Consider the following 21,068-nt stretch of genomic DNA (forward strand, 5'->3'; position numbering starts at 1 on the left):
AGTTATCAGGATATATTTGGCGTATTTCTAGCAAAGCTTATTTTGCTGATGCAAGATACCGTACTGGCAGAATAAGGAAATGTTGAGGCTGTTATGGAGAGATAACATAGAAGAAGAAGAAGAAGAAGAAGAAGAAGAAGAAGAAGAAGAAGAAGAGTTGGTTCTTATATGCTGCTTTTCTGTACCAGAAGGAGTCTCAAAGTGGCTTACAGTCTCCTTCCCATTCCTCTCCCCACAACAGACACCCTGTGGGGTGGGTGAGGCTGAGAGAGCCCTGATATCACTGCTCGGTCAGAACAGTTTTATCAGTGCCGTGGCGAGCCCAAGGTCACCCAGCTGGCTGCATGTGGGGGAGTGCAGAATCGAACCCGGCATGCCAGATTAGAAGTCCGCACTCCTAACCACTACACCAAGCTGGCATACTTGACAGCTTCTTGGCAAGGCTCGAAAAATGAATGATGGAGTACTGCAGGGCAGAGAAGAACCAACTTTGCTATCAGTTCCAACGAATCTGCTGTTTCCACTTAGGCCGATTGTACGTGGGTGGACAGCAGAGAGTGTGTTGGTGCTTGGCTCTTGTGGCCATTTCCTGCATTCTGCAGGGGGGGGGGTTGATGACCCCAGAGATCCCTTCCAACTCCAGGAATCTATGATTCCACTGAGGTCCGTCCCCACCCCAATCCTGCCCTCTCCTGGCTCTGCCCCATCCCCAAAATATCTCCAGTAACTTCTCAACCCGGAATTGGCAGCCCTACATGATGTACTTGCTTTATGACTTTTCACTGACATTTTGACCACAGATCTCTCCTGCAGATTAAAGCAGCCTGCTAGAGGCACATGAACTGGGCAAGGTAGCAGATGATCCCTCTGTCTGTTTTGTGAGGTTTCTGACACAAAGAACATTACAGGCAGAAGAGCGGTGGACCGCTAGTGGCTTCAGAACTGGCTCTTGGGAATCGCCACATTTCTCAGTCATGACGGCTGCTTTCTTCATCCTCTTCTTTGGGTGAGAATCACAAAGAACAAGGATTCTTGTTCCAGAACCTGGAATTGGAGAGAAGAAGAAGAAGAGTTGGATTTCATGCCCCGCTTTTCACGGCCTGAAGGAGTCTCCAAGTGGCTTACAATCGCCTTCCCTTTCTCTCCCCACAACAGACACCCTGGGAGGTAGGTGGGCTGGAAGAGCTCTGACAGGGCTGCTGTGCGAGAGCAGCACTATCAGGACTGTGAGTAGACCAAAGTCACCCAGCTGGCTGCGTGTGGAGGAAGGGGGAATTGAACCCGGCTCACCAGATTAGAACCCGCTGTTCTTCACCACGACACCACACTGGCTCCCTGGTCATCGTGAGTGTGTAAGAAAGGGAGTTTAAAAACCCCTTTTTTGAACCCAGACCAAAAATTCATTCAGTCTGGCTTTAACAATATTGGAAGAGGCAAGAGAACATAATTGGCGCTGTCTGTTCATATCTAGGATGAATCTTGGGGCAGGGGGGAGGGTTAGTTCTCAAGCTCAGCCTTCTCTGTCTGCATGACCAGTGTGACAGTAGAAAAATGCATACCTGATGGAAACCTCACAGACTCACAGCCGGTGTATAAATGCCTCCTTCTTCTTTCCAGGATGTTCCCTATTTTGCCCGGAAATGGTGCTCCAAGGTAAGAATTCAGTAAGAACTCCCCCTCACTGGCAGTCTTCAAGCAAAGGTTGGATACACACTTTTCTTGGATGCTTTAGGATGCTTAGGGCTGATCCTGCGTTGAGCAGGGGGTTGGACTAGATGGCCTGTGTGGCCCCTTCCAACTCTATGATTCTATGATTCTAAGAATGTTAGTCCAGCAATTTCAGACTATGGAAGCTTAAAAAAAAAAAAAGTGAACTGTCCATACCTGGGAAAGAGCTTTCATTCTCCCATTTTCAAGGGAAGAGAATTGAGTTATCCAGTACTTAAGAAGAAGAGTTTGTTTTCATTCCTCACTTTTCACTACCTGAAGGAGTTTCAAAGCAGCTTACAATCCCCTTCCTTTCCTCTCCCCACAACAGACACCCAGTGAAGATGGTGGTGCTGAGAGAGCTTTGACAGAACTGCTCTGTGAGAACAGCTCTAACAGAACTGCTTTCAATTGTTATAACGGTGTGTGTGTGTGTGCACGAGTGGGTGTGTATGCGTTTGGGGGTAGATTTTAATGGTCTTAAAATGCAATTTTATCATATAAGATTTGATTGGCTAAGGCTGAATAGCTAAAGGTAAGGGAAGCTGGCCTACAGAAATCATAAAAGGACTCTTCATCTCCCCCAGCACAGAACTCACATAACTTTTCTAGGAGCAATGTAAGATCAGCTGGTTACTTTGCTGCAAAGCAGGATTTTCTGGGCTTAATGACGGGCATGTTAAGTTATAATGTTTTCATCTGCTTTATATTGTATCTTCACATGAAGGGCCAGAATGCTATAGAGACCTGATGTGGTTCAGTGGTTAGGAGTGCGGACTTCTAATCTGGCGAGCTGGGTTTGAATCTGCGCTCCCCCACATGCAACCAGCTGGGTGACCTTGGGCTCGCCACAGCACTGATAAAGCTGTTCTGACTGAGTAGTGATATCAGGGCTCTCTCAGCCTCATCCACCCCACAGGGTGTCTGTTGTGGGGAGAGGAAAGGGAAGGCGACTGTAAGCCGCTTTGAGACTCCTTCGGGGAGAGAAAAGTGGCATATAAGAACCAACTCTTCTTCTTGTAAGTGTTTTTTAAAAGCCCTGTTTGCTAAGGTAAGATTCTTACCTAGGCAGGAAAAGGATATTTTTTTCCCTGGAAAATATATCATACATAGGATGAACATGAAGAATTCCCCTTAAAAGGGAGAATTTGGGTTTATTGCTGAGGAAATTAGACACGGGAAATTCTGTGCCTCTGCACGTGTAACAGGTGTGAAAGACACTCCACAAGCTTTGGGGCCTGGTTTTAAAATAAAATGTTGAAACAACATGTAAACAAAGCAAAATTTGTTCATGTTTTGTTTTCAGGGTGCCCATAGAAGAACGATCTCAGCTTGACTCATGAAAAGAGCCCCAGCGAGGGAATATCTGTAAAGGTTGCTCTCCTCCCCTTCCAACCAATATTTCTTTTTCTTCTTTCCTTGTTCATCCAGTAAGAAGAGTCAACTTTCCAAGATCTCCATCAAACCTCAAAGGGCGGTCTCACTGGGAGACAATGCTACCATCACCTGTGAAGGTCCTTTGTTTTCATCTCTACATTTCTACTATTTAGTGAAAGATGGCCAGGAAATAAGCTGTAAAAGAGGCATGGGAAATATGGATTTCCCCATCACCAATGCAAACCCAAACCATGGCGGGATATACACCTGTTATTATGCGGACTTGAAGAACCAGTCCAAGTCATGTCGCAGTAAACCTGTGGAGCTGCTGATAAGAGGTAAGAGGTCTCAATGACCGTTTGCGCACTGGGAACTTCACTGCCCCAGCTCCTGTGCAGGAGCACTAATCAGGGGCAGACAAGGCGCACCGGGCCAAATGCTCCCCTGTGTGGGTGCAGGAAGAGTTGGGGCAACCTGCCACGACTAAAACTCCAGCCTGCAGTCTGGCATGAAACCTCCAGTGCGTAAACGGTCAAGGTCAAGTCATGCAGCTTCCCCCAGCCTAGGAAAATTAAGACAACCAGCCCCACCCCCGTTGGTTGCACTGGGCCAATGGATGGGGGAAGGTACCACCGTGCATTTGTGTCTGTCTGTCTGTCTGTCTGTCTGTCTGTCTGTCTGTCTGTCTGTCTGTCTCTGTCTGTCTGTCTCTGTCTCTCTGTCTCTCTGTCTCTCTGTCTCTGTCTCTGTCTCCGTCTCCCTCCCTCCCTCCCTCCCTCCCTCCATCCATCCATCCATCTATCTATCATACTTATATACCACCCTCTCCAGAGGCTCAGGGGGGTAGACAAAGAGAGGCATCACATGTATACACCAGCTGGTTCTAGTGCAAAAGGAAATATCAATGTTGTGTGTAACCTCGCTGTCATGCCGGCACCGTCCCACTTTTCCATGCCCGTGCATAATCGGTCTATATGCAATAAACGCTTTCTTCTTTCTGTCCGCAGATCCTGCCCTTCCTCGGCCCAGCATGTACTTTTACCCTAGCAGGATGGCTGTCCTAAAAAGCTATGTCTATATTCTTTGTGAGGTCAAAGGTCCAAGTAAGCAGATCTATCTTCATGCAGGGGGAGTTGAAAAAAACATGGATCCAGCCGCGGATTACGGCTGTTTCTTTATTCCGGCTGTTGGTTGGGACGATGGAAAGAGCTACCAGTGCAGTTACAGTTCCCAGTCAGGATTTTTCATCTCGGAGCCCAGTCATCCCATGGAACTGTTGATAGTAGGTAAGGATCTGGTCTCATCTTCATTGGTTAATGATCTAGCTTGTCGTCCTGGGGGACACCAGGAACAAAAGACACTTCCCCAGGCTCTGTGGGGTGCGGGTCTGAGGTAGAGGCACCAACTTGCAAAGTGGTTGCAGGCGCCTCTCCTCAAAAGAACCTCCAAGTTGCAAAAAGATTGGACCTAGGGCTGAGCACTTTGGCACGCTTTGGCCGGTTCGGCGAACCCCCGACGCCTGAGGTGGCCAGTGCTGCGGTGTGGAGGAGGAGTGGTGATGCTCGCGTGCTGCCTCCGCTTCTCCTCTCTGCGCTGCTGCGCTAGCCACCTCGGGCATCAGTGCTCACTGAATTGGCCGAAGCACACCAGAGCACTCAACCCCAATTGGACCATCTGATCCCCATTATTTCCTATGGTGAGAACAGAGCATAAAATCCTATTTCCCCCTCATAGGAAATAATGGAGATGGGATGGGGGCCCCCTCTTTGGGTGTCCCTAGAATTGGATCTCCTGGTCCAATCTCTTTGCACCTTGGGGAGGGGGGTCTTTTGAGGAGAGGCTCCTGCAGCTAAACTGCAAGTTTGGTGCCTCGACCTCAACAGCCCCCTCGCCAAGCCTGGAAAAGACAGAAAGGGGTAAAATCTCCATAGACTTGAATGGCTGATTCGGTGATTCGGACAAATTGATTCGGTCCGAATGAAAAACAGACCGAATCTTCTTCTTCTTGCATGTGCCTAGCCTACACACACAGCCCGCCACATATGTGATTTTTTTTTTTTTGTGCTAGGCAGTGGGATATAGTGATTTATAGGTGAGGTAGTTCTCTGCTGTTCCTTTATGGGTGAGGGTAAGCTAAAATACCTTCACATGGATCCTATGAAGAACGTCCACTGTTGCTGGAGCTTGCTTCCTCTTCTATGGAGTGTTTCCTCTTCCACCAGCACTCCCGTTTGCGTAAGATCCACGTTTGTCAGTGACCCACTACACTAAGCTGTAAAGAGGATGTCCCCACAGAGGAAACAAACTGAGGTGAGGTCAGGATAAGCAGAGTCTCCCACTTTCTTCTCAAGAGTCCCCAGTCAGCTTAGTTGTTGGAATCATTTTTATGTGCAGAAAGAGCCTGGCTAGACTTCACACACTTGTGAGGAGTAAGCAGTGTCAGCCTCTTGTGGTTGAAATAAGCACAAAATGTATGCTGGCTTAGGCCCTGGAGAAAGTTCTGTCACCGTCTTCTCTCTTTCTACACCAAGACCTTCGGTTTCCAAGACCCAACATCTCTCTGAGCCACATGGATGGGGTTCCTGTGGGAAGCAATGTCACTATTGATTGCCAAAGCCAAGATATGCCTAAGGACTTCTACCTCAGAAAGTTGAATCCAGACCAAAACGCTTCTATTTTCGAAAGCCTCCAGACCTTGCAGGCTGAAGGGACCACTGGCAAGTTCTTAATCGCCAACGCAAGCTTGGACCACCGAGGGTCTTACAATTGCAGTTACCACCCCAAATCAGAACCGTTCAGCGTGTCAGAGTCCAGTGACGGCGTGGAATTGCTAATAACAGGTAAAGACTTCCAAACCTTGGGCCTGATGTAGTATATTTATAGGGATGGCCAAACTGTAGCTCTCCACATGTCCACGGACTACAATTCCCATGCTGGCAGAGGCTTATGGGAATTGTAGTCCATGGACCTCTGGAGAGCCACCATTTGGCCACCCCTGGTCTATAGCATGACTTAATCGACACTGTGACATACCTGCATTAAACTATCTCTTTCCTGTTCACAGACTCTGATCTTCTCAGACCCGCCATCTCCATGAGGCCACCTGGGATAGCACGCCTGAGAACTAACGTCACTATTTATTGCAGTACAAATGGTTCATTTGAGAGGTTCGTTCTTTATAAGTCTGGGGATCCAATGACATCACAGCCCATGGAGACGGATGGGGATATGGCCGTATTCTCCATAAATAACGTGACCGTGGATGATAGCGGAATCTACCACTGCTGCTACAGACCCACCTTAAAGTCTTTCTTAATCTCAAAGCCCAGCAACCAGGTGGAGCTGCTCGTGTTAGGTGAGGAAAGATGTAAATTCAGCATCACCCAGACCCACAACAATTTGATATACCTATACTTTTCATTTCTTTTCAGTACTTTCAGCTTTAATTGGCTAAATGTTATTACTCAGTTGCCCATGCACACTACCTCACGCCATGGTTGACCAGATCAGTTTATACTGATGAAGTTCAGGTGTGTTACCTTTTAGAAGACAGAGATTCATCGATCTCAGAAGCTGTAGCACAAAGCCCTCGGCCGTCACCAAACCAGATAATCCATGTTTAACTATTTTTATCAATTTTTTAATTTAATGTTAGATTTTCTTCTTATCTACTAACTACGCCATTCTATTATTATTTACCGTCTGTCTGTTATTTTCAGATTATGCCATTAAAAGCTTGTTGATTGACTGACTGTTCCCTTCTTGGTTTAGATCCCAGCTTACCCCGGCCTGAGATCTCTATCATCCCCAGTGGCATGTCCCCCCTTGGAGGACAAGTTATAATCGAGTGTGATACGGAAGTAGCACCTGCCATTTTTTCCCTCCATAAGGATGGAGACCCAACATGGAAGTGGCTCATGAATGTTTCCTGGGATGTGGGTGAATACTCCTTCAGCAGCATCAAGAAGGAGCACCAAGGGAACTATACCTGTAACTATGCAATGAAAACAAGGCCATCTGCCATCTCTGCACACAGCAAACCTGTGGAGCTTCTGGTGTCAGGTGTGGCATCTAGTTCACTATTTCTCTGGTCCTCCGGCCTGATGGCTTTACTACCCAAAGCCAAACTGCATCTTGGGATAGTCAAGTGTTTCACGGAAATCAAATCATAGTAATGTGGTTTACACGGCAGAAATTTTCCTCAGTTTCACAAGTCCTAATGCAAAGGGCCATTAACATTTTATTTAACGAGGACTACTTTTGATTAGTGCAAGATATCCTGAGCTCCTTTTCCCTAGTAAGGTGGCCAATCTCCAGGTGGGGCCTGGAACTCTCCTCTAGATTAGCGATCCCCAACCTGTGGGCCGTGGACCACATGTGGTCCTTCGACTAATTGGAGGTGGGCCCCGAAGGACGCCTTCTCCCCCCCCCCAGCCCTAGAGTCTAGATGAATTCCCCTGGTGGAAGTGGTGGTTTCATGGTATGTATGGTATAATATGATATACTATATCAGGGGTGGCCAAACTGTGGCTCCCCAGATGTCCACGGACTGTAATTCCCATGAGCTCCTGTGAATTGTAATCCACATGCTAACCAGACTCAACCTTGTTTAGTTTTTGAGATCTAACATGGTGGGGCCCATCCAGGTCAGGGCTAGCAAGTACAGTTCTTACGATAAAAGAAGTATTCAACCAGCTACCCTGTATTCATTCAACAGTGTGTACGTGTACACTCGTTTGCTGAAAGATCTAGGAAGTACTCAGCTGTGGAAGTGGAATCATATCCTCCTCTCCTTATGTGCCCAAATTCTAACTTCCTTATTTCATTCCAGAGCCCCCAGACTACACCTGGATTAACACCCTCCGCGTTGCCCTAGGAGGTCTGGTCCTTCTTCTCCTTGCGTTTATTGTGATTGAGGATCACCACTTCTGTAAAGAACAAGAGACTCAAAGCGAAGCAACTCCGTCCCCTTCCACCTCTGCATCTCTTTCCTTTCCAAACAAGAAATGAACCTGACTTCTAGTGGTCTTGAGGGTTCCCGAAAGTTCACCACTGTTTATTAGAAGAACACACATACTGCCAATTCAGAAGGTCCCACGTTCAGTCTCCTTCTCTGGCCTTTCTGCTGTGGGCATCTCAAGTAGAAGACCTTCTGTAGGAGTCCTTGGAACTCCATTTCTAGTTGCAGTAGACATTACTCTGCTCTGTGGACCAAAGATCTGACACTTCCTAAGGCAAATATTTCTGCAGGGTCTTAAAGGATATTGCAGTGTGTATACCAAAAAATAAATAAAGGGGGGTGTCTTAGCTTTAGAGAAGAAGCCTAGAAAATGGAGCTGACCCAAATCTGGCAAGGAGAGGATTACATATGAGAAGGGCTTGAATGAAATGGGATAAGATTTGGTCACATTTGGGCTTCTTGCCCCAACCAATGCCACCTTCTGCCATCTTGTTTCTCTTGCTCGGGCCACTCAAGAGGTTTTAGAGGTGGAGCGAAGGGGTTGAGTTGTCCACCTCCTGTTCTTGAATCCCATGAACTAGCTGTAGCAACACCAACCTCTTGGTTCTCGTCCTCCCAGAATCACATGTATTACTTTGTTGTTTTCCACTCATTGTTCCTTGTTTCAGAACAGCATAAACGGACCATTAGGACTGCACAGGAAGGTCCCTAATCTGTAATCTTGTAAATGTAAACAATGAGTTAATAAAACTGCAGTTGCTTAACTAACTACTTGTTTTAATGGATCATTCAAAAACAACAGAGACTAGCTTCATCAACTCAGGCTTTATTACTAAGTACCATAGAACAAGCTGTCAACAAGCATGGATGGATGGATGGATGGATGGATGGATGGGACAAAAGCCTAGAATTGTATTTCTCAATACAATAAAACAGTGAGAGTACAACAATGTGCTTGTTTATCTATCTAAACAAGAATCTCCTCCTATAGGACCCTGACCTCTGACCAGAAGCTACATTTCCAGTTCCTTATTGATCTTGTCTATTGCTGCTCCTTCTGCAGGTCAGGATAACGATATCTCTTCCAATACCGCCGTGGCTAAGAGCTATATTAAAAAGCTACGTTTTGTTGAAGGGGTGGTTTTATTGAGCAACTCTGCATTTTCTGCTATTCACAACTCTGCTATTTGCTGCAGAAAGCGCCCACCTCTTTCCTTGCTCGAAACCGTCTTTGTAGTTCCAACCAGCCATCAGCACAAGATTCTCTTTCATCTCCTCCAGAGCTTGCAAGTCACTCTCCCAACACACGAGAATCTACTGCCTCAATAGTTCCCGACTTTGCTTTTGTCACTTTTCTTGTCCATCCACTGCAGCCTTTCTCAACCTTTTACCACCGAGAAATCCTTGAGACATTCTTCAGGCTTTGAGGAACCCCAGAATTGGCCTAATCCTGCAGAATATGGATGGGAAGCATCGCTGAGGCCACACCCACCCGGGGCCCCTCCCCTTCCCACCCGTTCCCGACTCATCATTGTCCCCATTGGGAAGGGAGGGGCAGGATGACATGAACATAGATGGCCATCTCACCTGATAAACCTTTAGCAAATTAAAACACTATTTCTACACAAGTTCAAGAAGCCTTGCGTTGGTTACTGCCCAACTGGAGTTTGCGTGTTCTTGTCTGAACAACTCTTGGCTTTGCATCTTGTTGTTCGTTTCCTTATATAAAAAGACCAACTAAATACATGGGCGACTCCTTCAGTTTTCTCCTTTTCTCTGCTGTCCCCCTACAGATATTAACTCTCCACTTCTGTTTGTCCAATGCTCAGAGATTGTGGCAGGGAATCATCCTTCGCTGCAGGAAACCAGCTGTACTTATCGCCCCTGGGGCCACACGGTTCCTCACATCAGCATCTCACATGGTCGCAATCTATCGACTTAATCTCTGCTGCCGAGGCATGCAACCGCTGCAGAACAGAGGACACGGTATCAATCATCGCAGTTTCCACTGCCACTCCTCACTCGCGGAGCAAAAAGAGGAACCGTTAGCTACCTTGCGTAAACGCAGTATGGGTCAAGATGAAATGTATTGATGCGTGAGCTTATTTCACCCTACGTTGCCTTTCCCCCTTGCCTACCAAACAAATATTATCATGATCATGATCACATTTATTACCCGCCACTTCCGGACTAGCTGGCTCGTGGCGGGTTACAGAGGAAAAACCCCGCAATAAGATCAAATAAATCCCGAAGAAGAAGAAGAAGAAGAAGAAGAAGAAGAAGAAGAAGAAGAAGAAGAAGAAGAAGAGTTGGTTCTTATATGCCGCTTTTCTCTACCCGAAGGAGGCTCAAAGCAGCTTACAGTCGCCTTCCCTTTCCTCTCCCCACAACAGACACCCTGTTGGGTGGGTGAGGCTGAGAGCGCTGATATCACTGCCCGGTCAGAACAGTTTTATCAGTGCCGTGGCGAGCCCAAGGTCACCCAGCTGGCTGCATGTGGGGGGAGCGCAGAATCGAACCTGGCATGCCAGATTAGAAGTCCGCACTCCTAACCACTACACCAAACTGGCTCTCTTAACAATTTTTATGGTGATGAAGATGTACTCTAGTCCCCCAACCCCCTCCCCCTTCCCTGAGCTCAAAGAACCCTCCAACCTGTAATGGGGAGTTAGCCTGATGCTCTGGTTATTTCGAGGAAGGGTTCCCTGATCTTAACTGATCTGCTTATGTTTCTCATCCCCATCTTTCTATTGGGCCCTGCATCTCTCCATCTGCTTTCAGTTTGCATCTGACAATGTGAGCTTGGACTCACAAGAGCTTATGCTAGCCTTTCTCAACTTTTTTTACGATTGAGAAACCCCTGAAACATTCTTCAGGCTTCAAGAAACTCATTTGGCTTTTATACCCTGCTTTTCACCACCTGAATGAGTCTCAAAGTGGCTGACCATCGCCTCCCCTTCCTCTCCCCACAACGGGCACCCTGTGAGGTAGGTGGGGCTGAGAGAGCTCTGACAGAACAACCCTAAGAGGACTGTGACTAGCTCAAGGTCACCCAGTTGGCTGCATGTGGAGGAGGAGCGGGGAATCAAACCTGGCTCTCCAGTTTAGAGTCCTCTGCTCTTGAACCACAACACCACACTGGCTGTCTGTAGTCTGTTAGCAGTCTCAGCTTTTATTTTCATAAATTTAAAAAAAAATGTGGAATTGGAGTCAGAGACCCTGTTGTTCAAACCACCCTTTTTATTATCCATCATTTCCCTAATAGAAATCTATCACACATTATGTATTAATACGGTTGCCGCAGGACTGCCTGTACTTGATTCAAGAAAAGTGGGTCTGACTTTATATGCAAACCCAATATCTGATCACAGGAGATGTTTCCTGCAGATTGAAGAGCCGGTGAAGAGCTGGCCCCAGAACCGAGGCTGTGTGGGCTACTGGTGTCTTGAGAGCTGAGCTTCCTACAGCCTCAGGGGTAATCTGGGTGGCCCCACAGAAGATACCAGACTAAACAGAGCTGAATACCAGTCGGTGGTGGAAGAAAGTGATCTTCAGGACCACGACGTTGCACCCATGATGCCTTCTGTCTCCATCATCTTGCTTTGGTGAGAGTTGCCAAACCTCCGGAGAGCCTATAAGGGAGAAGAGGAGGGATGGGGGGGTTGACTGAGTGGGTTTGTTGTGACAGCGGGAGAGACTGACACATAGAATTTGCTTTCTGGAGTGGCCAGATTTAATGCCCTCCTCTCAGCGGTTTTACAGGGCAGGTTTTCTGAGGCATTTGTTCCCGGATTCTATTATTTTGCCTGCTTTATGTCAAAGAGAGGAAATTGTTAATCAGGCCCCTCCTTACGCATTTTATCCCATTTTATCCTTTTATCATACCAAGCCGTCTTTTGGAGGATGAGCCCAAGAGAATTTCATACACAGTTGCATGATTTTGTCATCCTGTGATTTGCAAATGCAAACCTCTTTTAATAACGATGTAATTTTTATAATTATTATCTCATTTGAAAACTATCATTATTAATAATCTATGCCGCATGGCTATGGCCCTTAGATGCATTGTGCTATTTTAATTATTTGCTGGAATTTGCCGGTCAACAGACCGTAAATAAATTGATTTGGGAACTTTTTGGGGTGACAGAAACCGGGACCAAAGCCACCCTAGAAATCAGACTAATTGTCCTGGAATCTAAGACCCACGTACACATGATGCTAAGCACTTATTATTGAACCTGTGAAGGTTCAAGGAGGTGGCAGGTTACAGTGGATGAGAGAGAGGGTTGTGAGTGTCCTGCATAGTGCAGGGGGTTGGACTAGATGACCCAGGAGGTCCCTTCCAACTCTATGATTCCAGGATTCTATGATTCTAAATTCCATCTTAACATCCGGAAGAAGTTCCTGACAGTTAGAGCGGTTCCTCAGTGGAACAGGCTTCCTCAGGAGGTGGTGGGTTCTCCATCTTTGGACATTTTTAAACAGAGGCTGGATAGCCATCTGACGGAGAGGCTGATTCTGTGAAGGCTCAAGGGGGTGGCAGGTGACAGTGGGTGAGCGATTGGGTTGTGAGTTGTGTCCTGCATAGTGCTAGATGACCCAGGAGGTCCCTTCCAATCCTATGACTCTATGATTGGCTAGGGAACTGAAAATCTGCATCCTCAGGAAGACTGTTTTCTTACCTTTTATGAGATGAAAACCCAGCAACTGAAAGAGGTTCTAAGGCCATTTCTCAGATGAAGCCCTGGCGGTACATCTCTTCATTAGGGGGATGGGTAGACCAATGTTCTGGTTGGCCTGGATCCTTTTTGGGGCTGCCTGTGCAATAATATCTCTTTCCTTCTTCCCAGGCTTCTTGGTAGCTCAGAAGAAAGTGAATATGACAGGTAGGAATGTATTGAAGCTGATTGCGGAGGGAATGTTAGACCAGTGGCTTAGACATGTGGAATATTAAAAGGGCCCTTTCATCATTGAGGAGTAGCATGGTCCCCTTGAGGTCTCATAGTTTCCGAATTGTGCATTGCACTTCCTTTTTCAACTTGCCTCCCTTATGGGGTTGATTGGAAGATTACTATAACAACATGCATGGATGGATTATAAATCCTGCAATTGTGTAAAAATTTAATGAATCTGTCAGAGAGCCAGCTTGGTGTAGTGGTAAAGAGTGGCAACTTCTAATCTGGTGAGCCGGGTTTGATTCCCTGCTCCCCCACATACAGCCATCTGGGTGACCTTGGGCTAGTCACAGGCCTGATAGTGCTGTTCTGATTGAGCAGTCCTGCAGAGCTCTCACAGCCTCACCGACCTCACAGGGTACCTGTTGTGGGGAGAGGGAAGGTGATTGTAAGCCGCTTTGACACTCCTTTGGGCAGTAAAAAGCAGGGTATAAAAACCAATTCTTCTTCTTCTTCTTCTTCTTCTTCTTCTTCTTCTTCTTCTTCTTCTTCTTCTTCTTCTTCTTCTTCTTCTTCTTCTTCTTCTTCTTCTTCTTCTTCTTCTAGATATTGCCTAGCAGCCACACCTGAGCAGGACAGAACTGTACAAATGAATCATTCAGTTAGAAAAACCTGTCTTCAGAAGCAACATTGTCATGAATAATATTCTGAAAAAGACGTGTTGGGTTCTGTCGACTCCATTTTCCTTTCCCCGATTCAGACGCTTGGCTCCTGCGGCAAAGTGGCGGCATATCTCTTGCCCTCTCGGCACACGACTTTATTCTGTTTTCCTTCCTGATGCAGCAACGAAGTCCAGTACACCGTCATCTCTGCCAGCCTTCCGACTGCACCGGTGTTATTGGGAGAACGTGTCACCATCAGTTGCAGGACTTACCAGGAGGACTGTATAGAGATGACTCTTAGGTTAAATAGGAAGACGACAGACTTTCAACTGAGATGGAATGGAAGAGATCATGAATTTTACAAACGTGATGTGACAAGACAGTATGGTGGGGAATACACCTGTTGTTGCCGTATATATGTCTACCTTCACAGCTTTTACCACTCTTGGGGGCAGCTCAAGTGCAGTAAACCTGTGGAGCTCCTGATAGCAGGTGAGAGGTCTGAATTAGAGGGCTACTTGGGGTCCCCAAGGAGCAGAAATAGGCAGGATGGTGGCTTGTCATCAGGAGAGAAACCCCAACCCCGATTGCCCTCCAGCTTGCCTCTCAGTTGATTTAAAAAGAAAAAGGTTTTCACTGGCCTGGCTGATAGTCCCTGATAGTTAAACATCTCAAATGACCATTGGACATAACATAGACTCAGAAAATGTTCTCAAAGCCATGATGTTATGCATTGATTAGTGGGAAGTGAAACACCGTGTATAGAGACACCAAGTGGAATAATGCAGTTCGGTGAGTGGGAAGATCTGTTAACTTTTCTGGTTGGATGATGTTTGACTCAGGCATGTTTCTGTTGAGAAATTCTCATCCCCGCCCCCCCTGCCTCTCTCTGCTAAAGCTCTTCTGCCTGAGAGTGTCCTCCTGTTTCAAACCTTTCAATGATAATGAAGTCTAATTCCTCCAAGAATATGAGGAATGGTTTGGGGACATTTCTACATGAGTTATTTTCCCATTGTCTGATGCGATGCTTTTGGGAAGCAAGCTTTCCCCCTGCTTTCCCCAGAATTGTGTACATCCCAGAATTTTCAACATTTCCCCCCCAGTCTTTCTCTAACCTGCTTTGTTGCAAACGTTTGAGTAAAACTGCCATAAATTCTGGGTGGCTGTTGTGGGAAAGACTCCATGACTAATATCCAAGAAGGGTATTCAGGTCATGACACAGAGCTCCTCCTTTAAAAGTCCAGGAAAGCAACCTAGGGTGTTTTACAAAGGCATGAAATTGCACTAGAACTGCTGCATCCTGTCAAGATTGGCTACAGTTGGGGGACCCCTCTACGGGCTGGGGAGGGGGAGAATGCAGAGCTTACTTCACCCTCCTTCCAGGTAAGGAAAGTTTTGACAGTATGATCAGTCCTTGGGAATGGCATAGGGGTCTTCATGGTCCATCTCTTTTTGTACACAGATCCCAGTCTTCCACAGCCCAGAATCACCTTGACACCTCAGGTGGTTTCTCTTGGGGAAAAAGTCACAATCGAATGCCTAAGCGAAGAACGGACCTATTGGTTTTATCTCCAGAGGCCTAGACGCCCAAGGCCTGTTAAACACCGAGCTGCTAATAGGTCCTCAGTCCAGGTCTCCATCACGGAAGTAAGCCAGAAAGACTTTGGGAGTTACACCTGCATGTATGCAGCAAGTTCACCATTTGTTGTCTCCCAGCCCAGTAATTCTGTGACCCTGCAACTAACAGGTAAGGGAATCGACTCAACATGTCTTCTCCCAACTCCATGCTTCAGGGCTAAACTACATATTATTGAGGGTTTTTTTCCCTGCAAGTTGGGTTAAGGTTTCCGAAACCTGACTCACTTTCCTGCAATCACACGGCAGCCTCGGGACAAGGGCATTTTGTCAGGTCCACAGGAGCCGAGGTCTGCTCACAACTGAAGTCGGAGGACCCCTGCTTGCCCCTTGAAAAGGGCCCCAGCAGGGATTTTCTGGCATGATTCAAGTAGACCAGCAGGAATGACTACACTGAAATGTGCATCTGCTAGAGAGGATGTACTAGTCAGATAATGAAATGATGTTATAACGTGCTTCAGAGGAGAACGTCCATTTCAGTCCAGCTCCCAACTAGCATATGATTCAAAAAATCCAAGCCTCGATTTTTTAGCGGAATGTGTATGATCCATAGTGTGCATGATAGAACAGAATATGGGGAATGTCCTGCAGGGGGCATTGTAGGAGATGTGTATTTTGCATATTTATATATGTTTTGTTGAGAGCTTCAAGTGCATTCATTGGTTGACAGGTTGTTTACAGGATTCTCGGGCTGTTTTTCCTCCCCCTCTCTTTATCTAGTGCTCTTGTCCCACTTGACCCGTAGGTAGTTTGGGGGCATTGGTTCAGTCTCTTGGCCAGGGGATGTCAATCAGCTTGTGACTGCCTTCGGCAGGAGGCTTGGTGGCACGTCTTTTTGTCTTGATTTTATTCACTCTGTTCATGGCACCAACTCACAGTAAAACTGTTGGTGCTAAGAAAAGGTTAGGTGTGAGGTCTGCCAAGCAGGGGTCCAATGCGGCTCACCTAAGAAAGGCCGGGATAAATTAACATCCTCTCATAGATTTGCAATGGACAAGATTCCTCTTTTATTTCCTGGGATAAAATGGTGGGTAGTATTTAAGTTGTAGATGACCATGTAAACTGCTACCCTCCTGACTTAATATGGGATCATGTTTTGCAGACACATCTATGATTAACTACATCGGCTTAGTATTTGGAGTAGCTGTGCTTGTCCTCATTCTGGGACTTGGGGCCTTCCTTTGGTCCCAAAAAAGAAAACCTGGTACGTATGTCCTCCTGGAGGAAAAATGGGTATGAATCACTGTCCATTTTCTGTCTGGTTTCTCCTCAGCAAATTTCTCCTGGTGGAAAGTGGAAAATTTAGCTTCCAGTGGAAAATTTGGCTTCCACTGAGTCTGGCTCTGGTTTTCTTTTAGCTTCTCACCTTCTATAAGCACTAGCAAAAAAAAAAATTAGATGCAAGGAATGTTGCTCAAGAAGCGCATAAGTATTCCATACTGAGTGGGGGTTGGTTGGGGATTTTCATTGAAGTCTGAAGACCAAACTATAATCCCTGGAGGCCATTCAGGACATCACCAACCTCTAGGCGATGTCTGGAGGGCTTCTCGAACAGGGGTGGCCAAACTATGGCTCTCCAGATGTCCATGCCCCTGACAATTGGCCATGTTGGCAGGAGGTCATGGTAACTCTAGATCATGGGCATCTGGAGAGCCAAAGTTCGACCATCCCTGTTCTGGAATTGCAGCTGTTCTCCAAACCACCTTGAAGAGTAAGGCTTGAAATAAAACCACAATACCAATGATGCAAGAGATAAAGTATCAGGACTTACCTGCTGGGGACTTTAATCTGCGATTCCCTTCTAGTGCCAGCCAACCAGTTCGCTTTCTGGTTACTAATTTAGCATCCGGCCGAGAAATGGAAATTGCTTTCCTTCATTTTTTCAATCCTCCCCTTCCCAGTCTATTGTAAACAGAAAGTCATCAAGATGACTTCGGGCAGGGCGGTATATAAATATATAATAAATAAATAAATTTTAAAGGAGTAAAATCTTGAGATACAATGAAGAGAGAAGAGAGGTATATCATAATGGATTATTATTTTCATAATTTCATAATGTTCCATGTAAACCGCCCAGAGCTGTAAAGAATGGGCGGTATAAAAATCCAAATAAATAAATAAATAAATAAAAAATATTGTTATGATTTTTTTTTCCAGAGAAAAGACAATCAACAGCACCAGTCAGGTAAGAAATATCAGTTTGTAATCCAACAAGGCTCCTGGGTTTTCCTTGAGAAGAGTGGGATGAAGCATCCTGGCAATATGTGGGGTTTGAGGTTTTGGGAGTATGGCTTTCCCCTGCCGTGAGAATCAATTTCTGTGCTTTGCGTGAAGGGTGAATGTGGATTTTTGGTTCCGAACCTTTGGATGATATTTTGCCGTGATTTTATTTTATTTTGATTTCTTGTGTTTTTTCCTCATTTCTCTTGGTTAGTGGGGAACATTCCTTCAGAGTGATGAAAACTCCTTGGAAGGCAAATTCGGGTGGTAAGTTTCTAAGCTACGCCGGACATCGTTGTGGGAAGCCACCTAGGAAGCTGGATGTTATTTGGTCATGGAAGAGTATTTTTTTATTCCAAGAACTTCTTGGAAATAAATAAAAAGGGGTGTCCATTAACCTGCTCCTGATGTTTAGGCTGGAGATCATTTCCGGGAACTGCCCCTTGTGGTTTTAATCTGTATTATCCCTCACTCTTCTGTCTTCCATGAACTGTAAAATATCCACCGAAGGAGCTGACTGATCTCATGATAAGGGTGATTCAACATATCCACTGGCTTGCTAAAACCTAGCTGACATCCTGGCCTCTTTGGTCTAGCTGTCAAAATGGTTGCTTCTCACAATGAAATGGGCCTGAGATTCTTTGTCAACTGCTTGCTTCCCCTCCTATTGGTTGTTGCCAATTTATGGTGATTCTGTAGGGTTTTCAAGGCAAGATATGGCTAGCCATTGCCTGCCTCTTTGTAGCAACCATGGACTGGTCATGAGGAAGGGGGCATGCACAAACTCCTCAAGACGGCGGCCATGGGGAAAACTTGAATTCAAGCATTTCCCCAGTTGGCAGCTGCCTTCAAAGATGAACTCGCTCTAACTGGGAATTTCAACAGTAAACAAGTTGAGAAAGGCTGGTATAGACCAAGGGGAACATTCTTTGAAAAGTCACATGTATCTTTCTTCTACAGGTACCTCAGCTAATGAAAGTGAGCAGCAAAGCAACCTGGTAAGAGCCTTCCCTTCGGACTTTCTGATTCTGTTCTCTCTACTGACCTTAACTTTATATGTGTTTTGATCCAGAGCTGGAATAATGTGTAATGGTCGCAGTGACTGGTCTGATGGGGGGTCCAGATCCATGTTCAGCCAGGGAATCAAGTGTCTATCTTTAAGCGAGCAATCTTCTTGCTGCATAACCTACCTGACAAGATTCTTGTAAGGAGAAAAACGGGATAAATTCGGCGTGTCCCTTTGAGCCCGTCAGGGAAGGAGCCGGGTACAATGACAAAATAGATGCATCATGGACACGTCCATTTTAGAACAGGAAACGGAAACAAACAAAAGCCGCTATATCTGGGATCATGGGGGCTTCATAATGGACTTACAACCTTGGGGGGGAAATGATTTCGATAAGGCAATAGAACAGGCTTTCTCAACTGGGTTTTCGTGAAACACTGGGGTTTCTTGATGTTTCCCAAATGGGTGGGGATGAAGAGAGAGAACCCTACTCTATCAATTTTGTGAGTGCTTCTGATTTCTTTTCAGCCTCCGGAGCAGGATTCTACAACGGAGACCCAAAATGTCATCTATGCTGAAGTGAAATTTGCTGCTGTTAAGACTGAAGAGGAATCTGCAGATGACTCTGATGGCTGTATCTATACTACAGTTGTCTTGCATTGAATTGAGGATTTATGGAAAGCAAGACTGACGTATCTACTGGAGTGGGAAGGTGGGTCTAATGCAAAGGTGGGAGAGCCAGACAGGGTCCCTGAGTTAGGGGGAAGAGGATGGGAGAGTTTGATGTCATTGTTTCCAAATAGGAATAGATGTCCTTCTTGATGCTTACATACATTCCACCGCTTAGGAGAGGCTATCTCAGCCAGGGTTTCTTGATGACCCTGGAAGGGATTCTCAAATGGGTGGGAGTTAATTAATTTTTAATATATATATTTTAAGTTGTTAAGCAGTTATTAGGTGATATGACCATATATAGTCATGTCAACCCACCCACCCCTCCCAAAATGGCCACTGAGGGGTCTGGAGGGGATGGGAAGAAGAAGAAGAAGAAGAAGAAGAAGAAGAAGAAGAAGAAGAAGAAGAAGAAGAAGAAGAAGAAGAAGAAGAAGAAGAAGAAGCATATTGTTTGTTCAAGTTAGGGCCACGACTCTCCCCTGAGACAGATGATCAGTAAAACACTAAGGAGCTTTGTGCAAGTCCAAGGAAGGTTTAGGGTCTAGGGCAGGAGTAGTCAACCTGTGGTCCTCCAGATGTCCATGGACTACAATTCCCATGAGCCCCTGCCAGCGTTTGTTGGCAGGGCCACATGGGAATTGTAGTCCATAAACATCTGGAGGACCACAGGTTGACTACCCCTGGTCTAGAGGACAAACAGCCTCCATGAGAAGAAGTTGAGAAATGCTGGTGTAAGGGTATAACATCGACCCCGAACTGCTGTTGGCATCGTTTCAAAATACAATGATGTAAAAGCTTCTCTGACATTATGATTAAATACCTTGATTTTAAAAGATCTACGATGTTCAGTTTAAATAATTTGCACAGATGCAGATAATGTGAGCAGAATTTCTGATCGTTCTATCAAGACAGCACATTTGTAGATCCAATTTCTGAGTAGAGAATTGTCTACTAAGGGGCTTAAAAGGTCATCGGTAATGGAATATCATGTGAGTCCTGCCAGCTTTCCACAGGGCCTGCAAGACGGAGCTCTTCTGCCAGGCATATGGTTGATGCCAGAGCGGTTCCTGGTGCTGTCAGCAGTGGATCTCTAGCTAAAATCAAAAAAGTCCTTCGCTCCCAGATAGAGGGGCTTTACGCACCGGGATCTTTGTAGCAAATTGGTTGCTGAATGAAAAATCGCCATTTAAAATAGTGGAATTCGTCGTTATGCATACCTGCTTTTGTAGTGGAATCCAGTTGCGTTTTGTAGCATTTCCCACAGGCTTCCGGTCTCGGCAGAAATCGCTAGAAAGGAAGCGCTATTGCCAAGCTCGTCCCGCCCCTGGCCGTCAAGCAGCCAATGGGCAGCCGTTAGCATGCTCCCAAACAGCCCCTTTCCCTTTAAGAAAGTTTAAAAAAAAAAACCCATAGCAACGAATCTGTGTAGATTCGTTGCAACGGAGAGACCCATCCAGCTGCCTAGTGTGTTTGAGCTGTCGTTTGATCGTTGCCACGCTCCCTCCGAGTGAAAAAAAAAAATCCCCCCCCCTCTCACGGGCCCGATTTTCGGCTGAATGAATGTGTAAAAAATAAAGGGAAAATACATCAGCAAACGTGCTTCTCTGTTCTGTGTGCTTAGTGACTGAAGGGGAGGGACTGAAGCCGGGGAAGCCTCTAAACTGAAAGAGGCTCGCTGGTGCGTTTATCCCCGCTCGCTCGGAGAAAAAAAAATGGCGATCGCTTCGCCGGAAGATCAGAGAAGAGAGCCAGGGGGAGGGACTTTGTAGAAACCGCAACAATGTTAATGCACAGGTCTTTTTCGCTAGTGTTGCAGATTGGTTGCAGGAGTGTATCGCTTTCCGGAGGGTGAATCCACTTTTGGGGATTTCCCTGAAGCGCTTTTTGCAGATTGGTTTCAGGTGTGTGGCAGATTGTCGACGACATTGTGC

The 21,068-nt window shown here is 46.1% G+C and overlaps 1 protein-coding gene across 1 annotated transcript; it reads left to right on the plus strand.

Annotated features, from left to right (window-relative positions):
* The first annotated feature begins 858 nt into the window (after positions 1 to 858).
* Positions 859 to 19,972, plus strand: LOC143826632 (alpha-1B-glycoprotein-like). Its single transcript, XM_077315473.1, has 17 exons — positions 859 to 1,006; positions 1,618 to 1,653; positions 3,139 to 3,422; positions 4,092 to 4,370; positions 5,616 to 5,924; positions 6,149 to 6,439; positions 6,856 to 7,146; positions 9,838 to 9,915; positions 11,502 to 11,649; positions 12,895 to 12,930; positions 13,783 to 14,093; positions 15,064 to 15,348; positions 16,339 to 16,440; positions 17,394 to 17,421; positions 17,671 to 17,723; positions 18,417 to 18,454; positions 18,991 to 19,972. Exons 1-17 carry the CDS (start codon positions 975 to 977, stop codon positions 19,123 to 19,125), a joined length of 2,736 nt encoding a protein of 911 aa, XP_077171588.1. The 5' UTR covers positions 859 to 974; the 3' UTR covers positions 19,126 to 19,972.
* The last annotated feature ends 1,096 nt before the right edge of the window (positions 19,973 to 21,068 follow it).

The sequence above is a fragment of the Paroedura picta genome, chromosome 16 (genome assembly GCF_049243985.1).
Source record: "Paroedura picta isolate Pp20150507F chromosome 16, Ppicta_v3.0, whole genome shotgun sequence".
Taxonomy (NCBI): Eukaryota; Metazoa; Chordata; class Lepidosauria; order Squamata; family Gekkonidae; genus Paroedura; species Paroedura picta.

Excerpts from the sequence above, each read along its gene's own strand:
- LOC143826632 (XM_077315473.1), top strand. The coding sequence starts at position 975 with ATGACGGCTGCTTTCTTCATCCTCTTCTTTGG. Across the intron at positions 1,654-3,138 it reads CCCGGAAATGGTGCTCCAAG|TAAGAAGAGTCAACTTTCCA; the intron begins GTAAGAATTCAG and ends TTGTTCATCCAG. Across the intron at positions 18,455-18,990 it reads GTGAGCAGCAAAGCAACCTG|CCTCCGGAGCAGGATTCTAC; the intron begins GTAAGAGCCTTC and ends ATTTCTTTTCAG.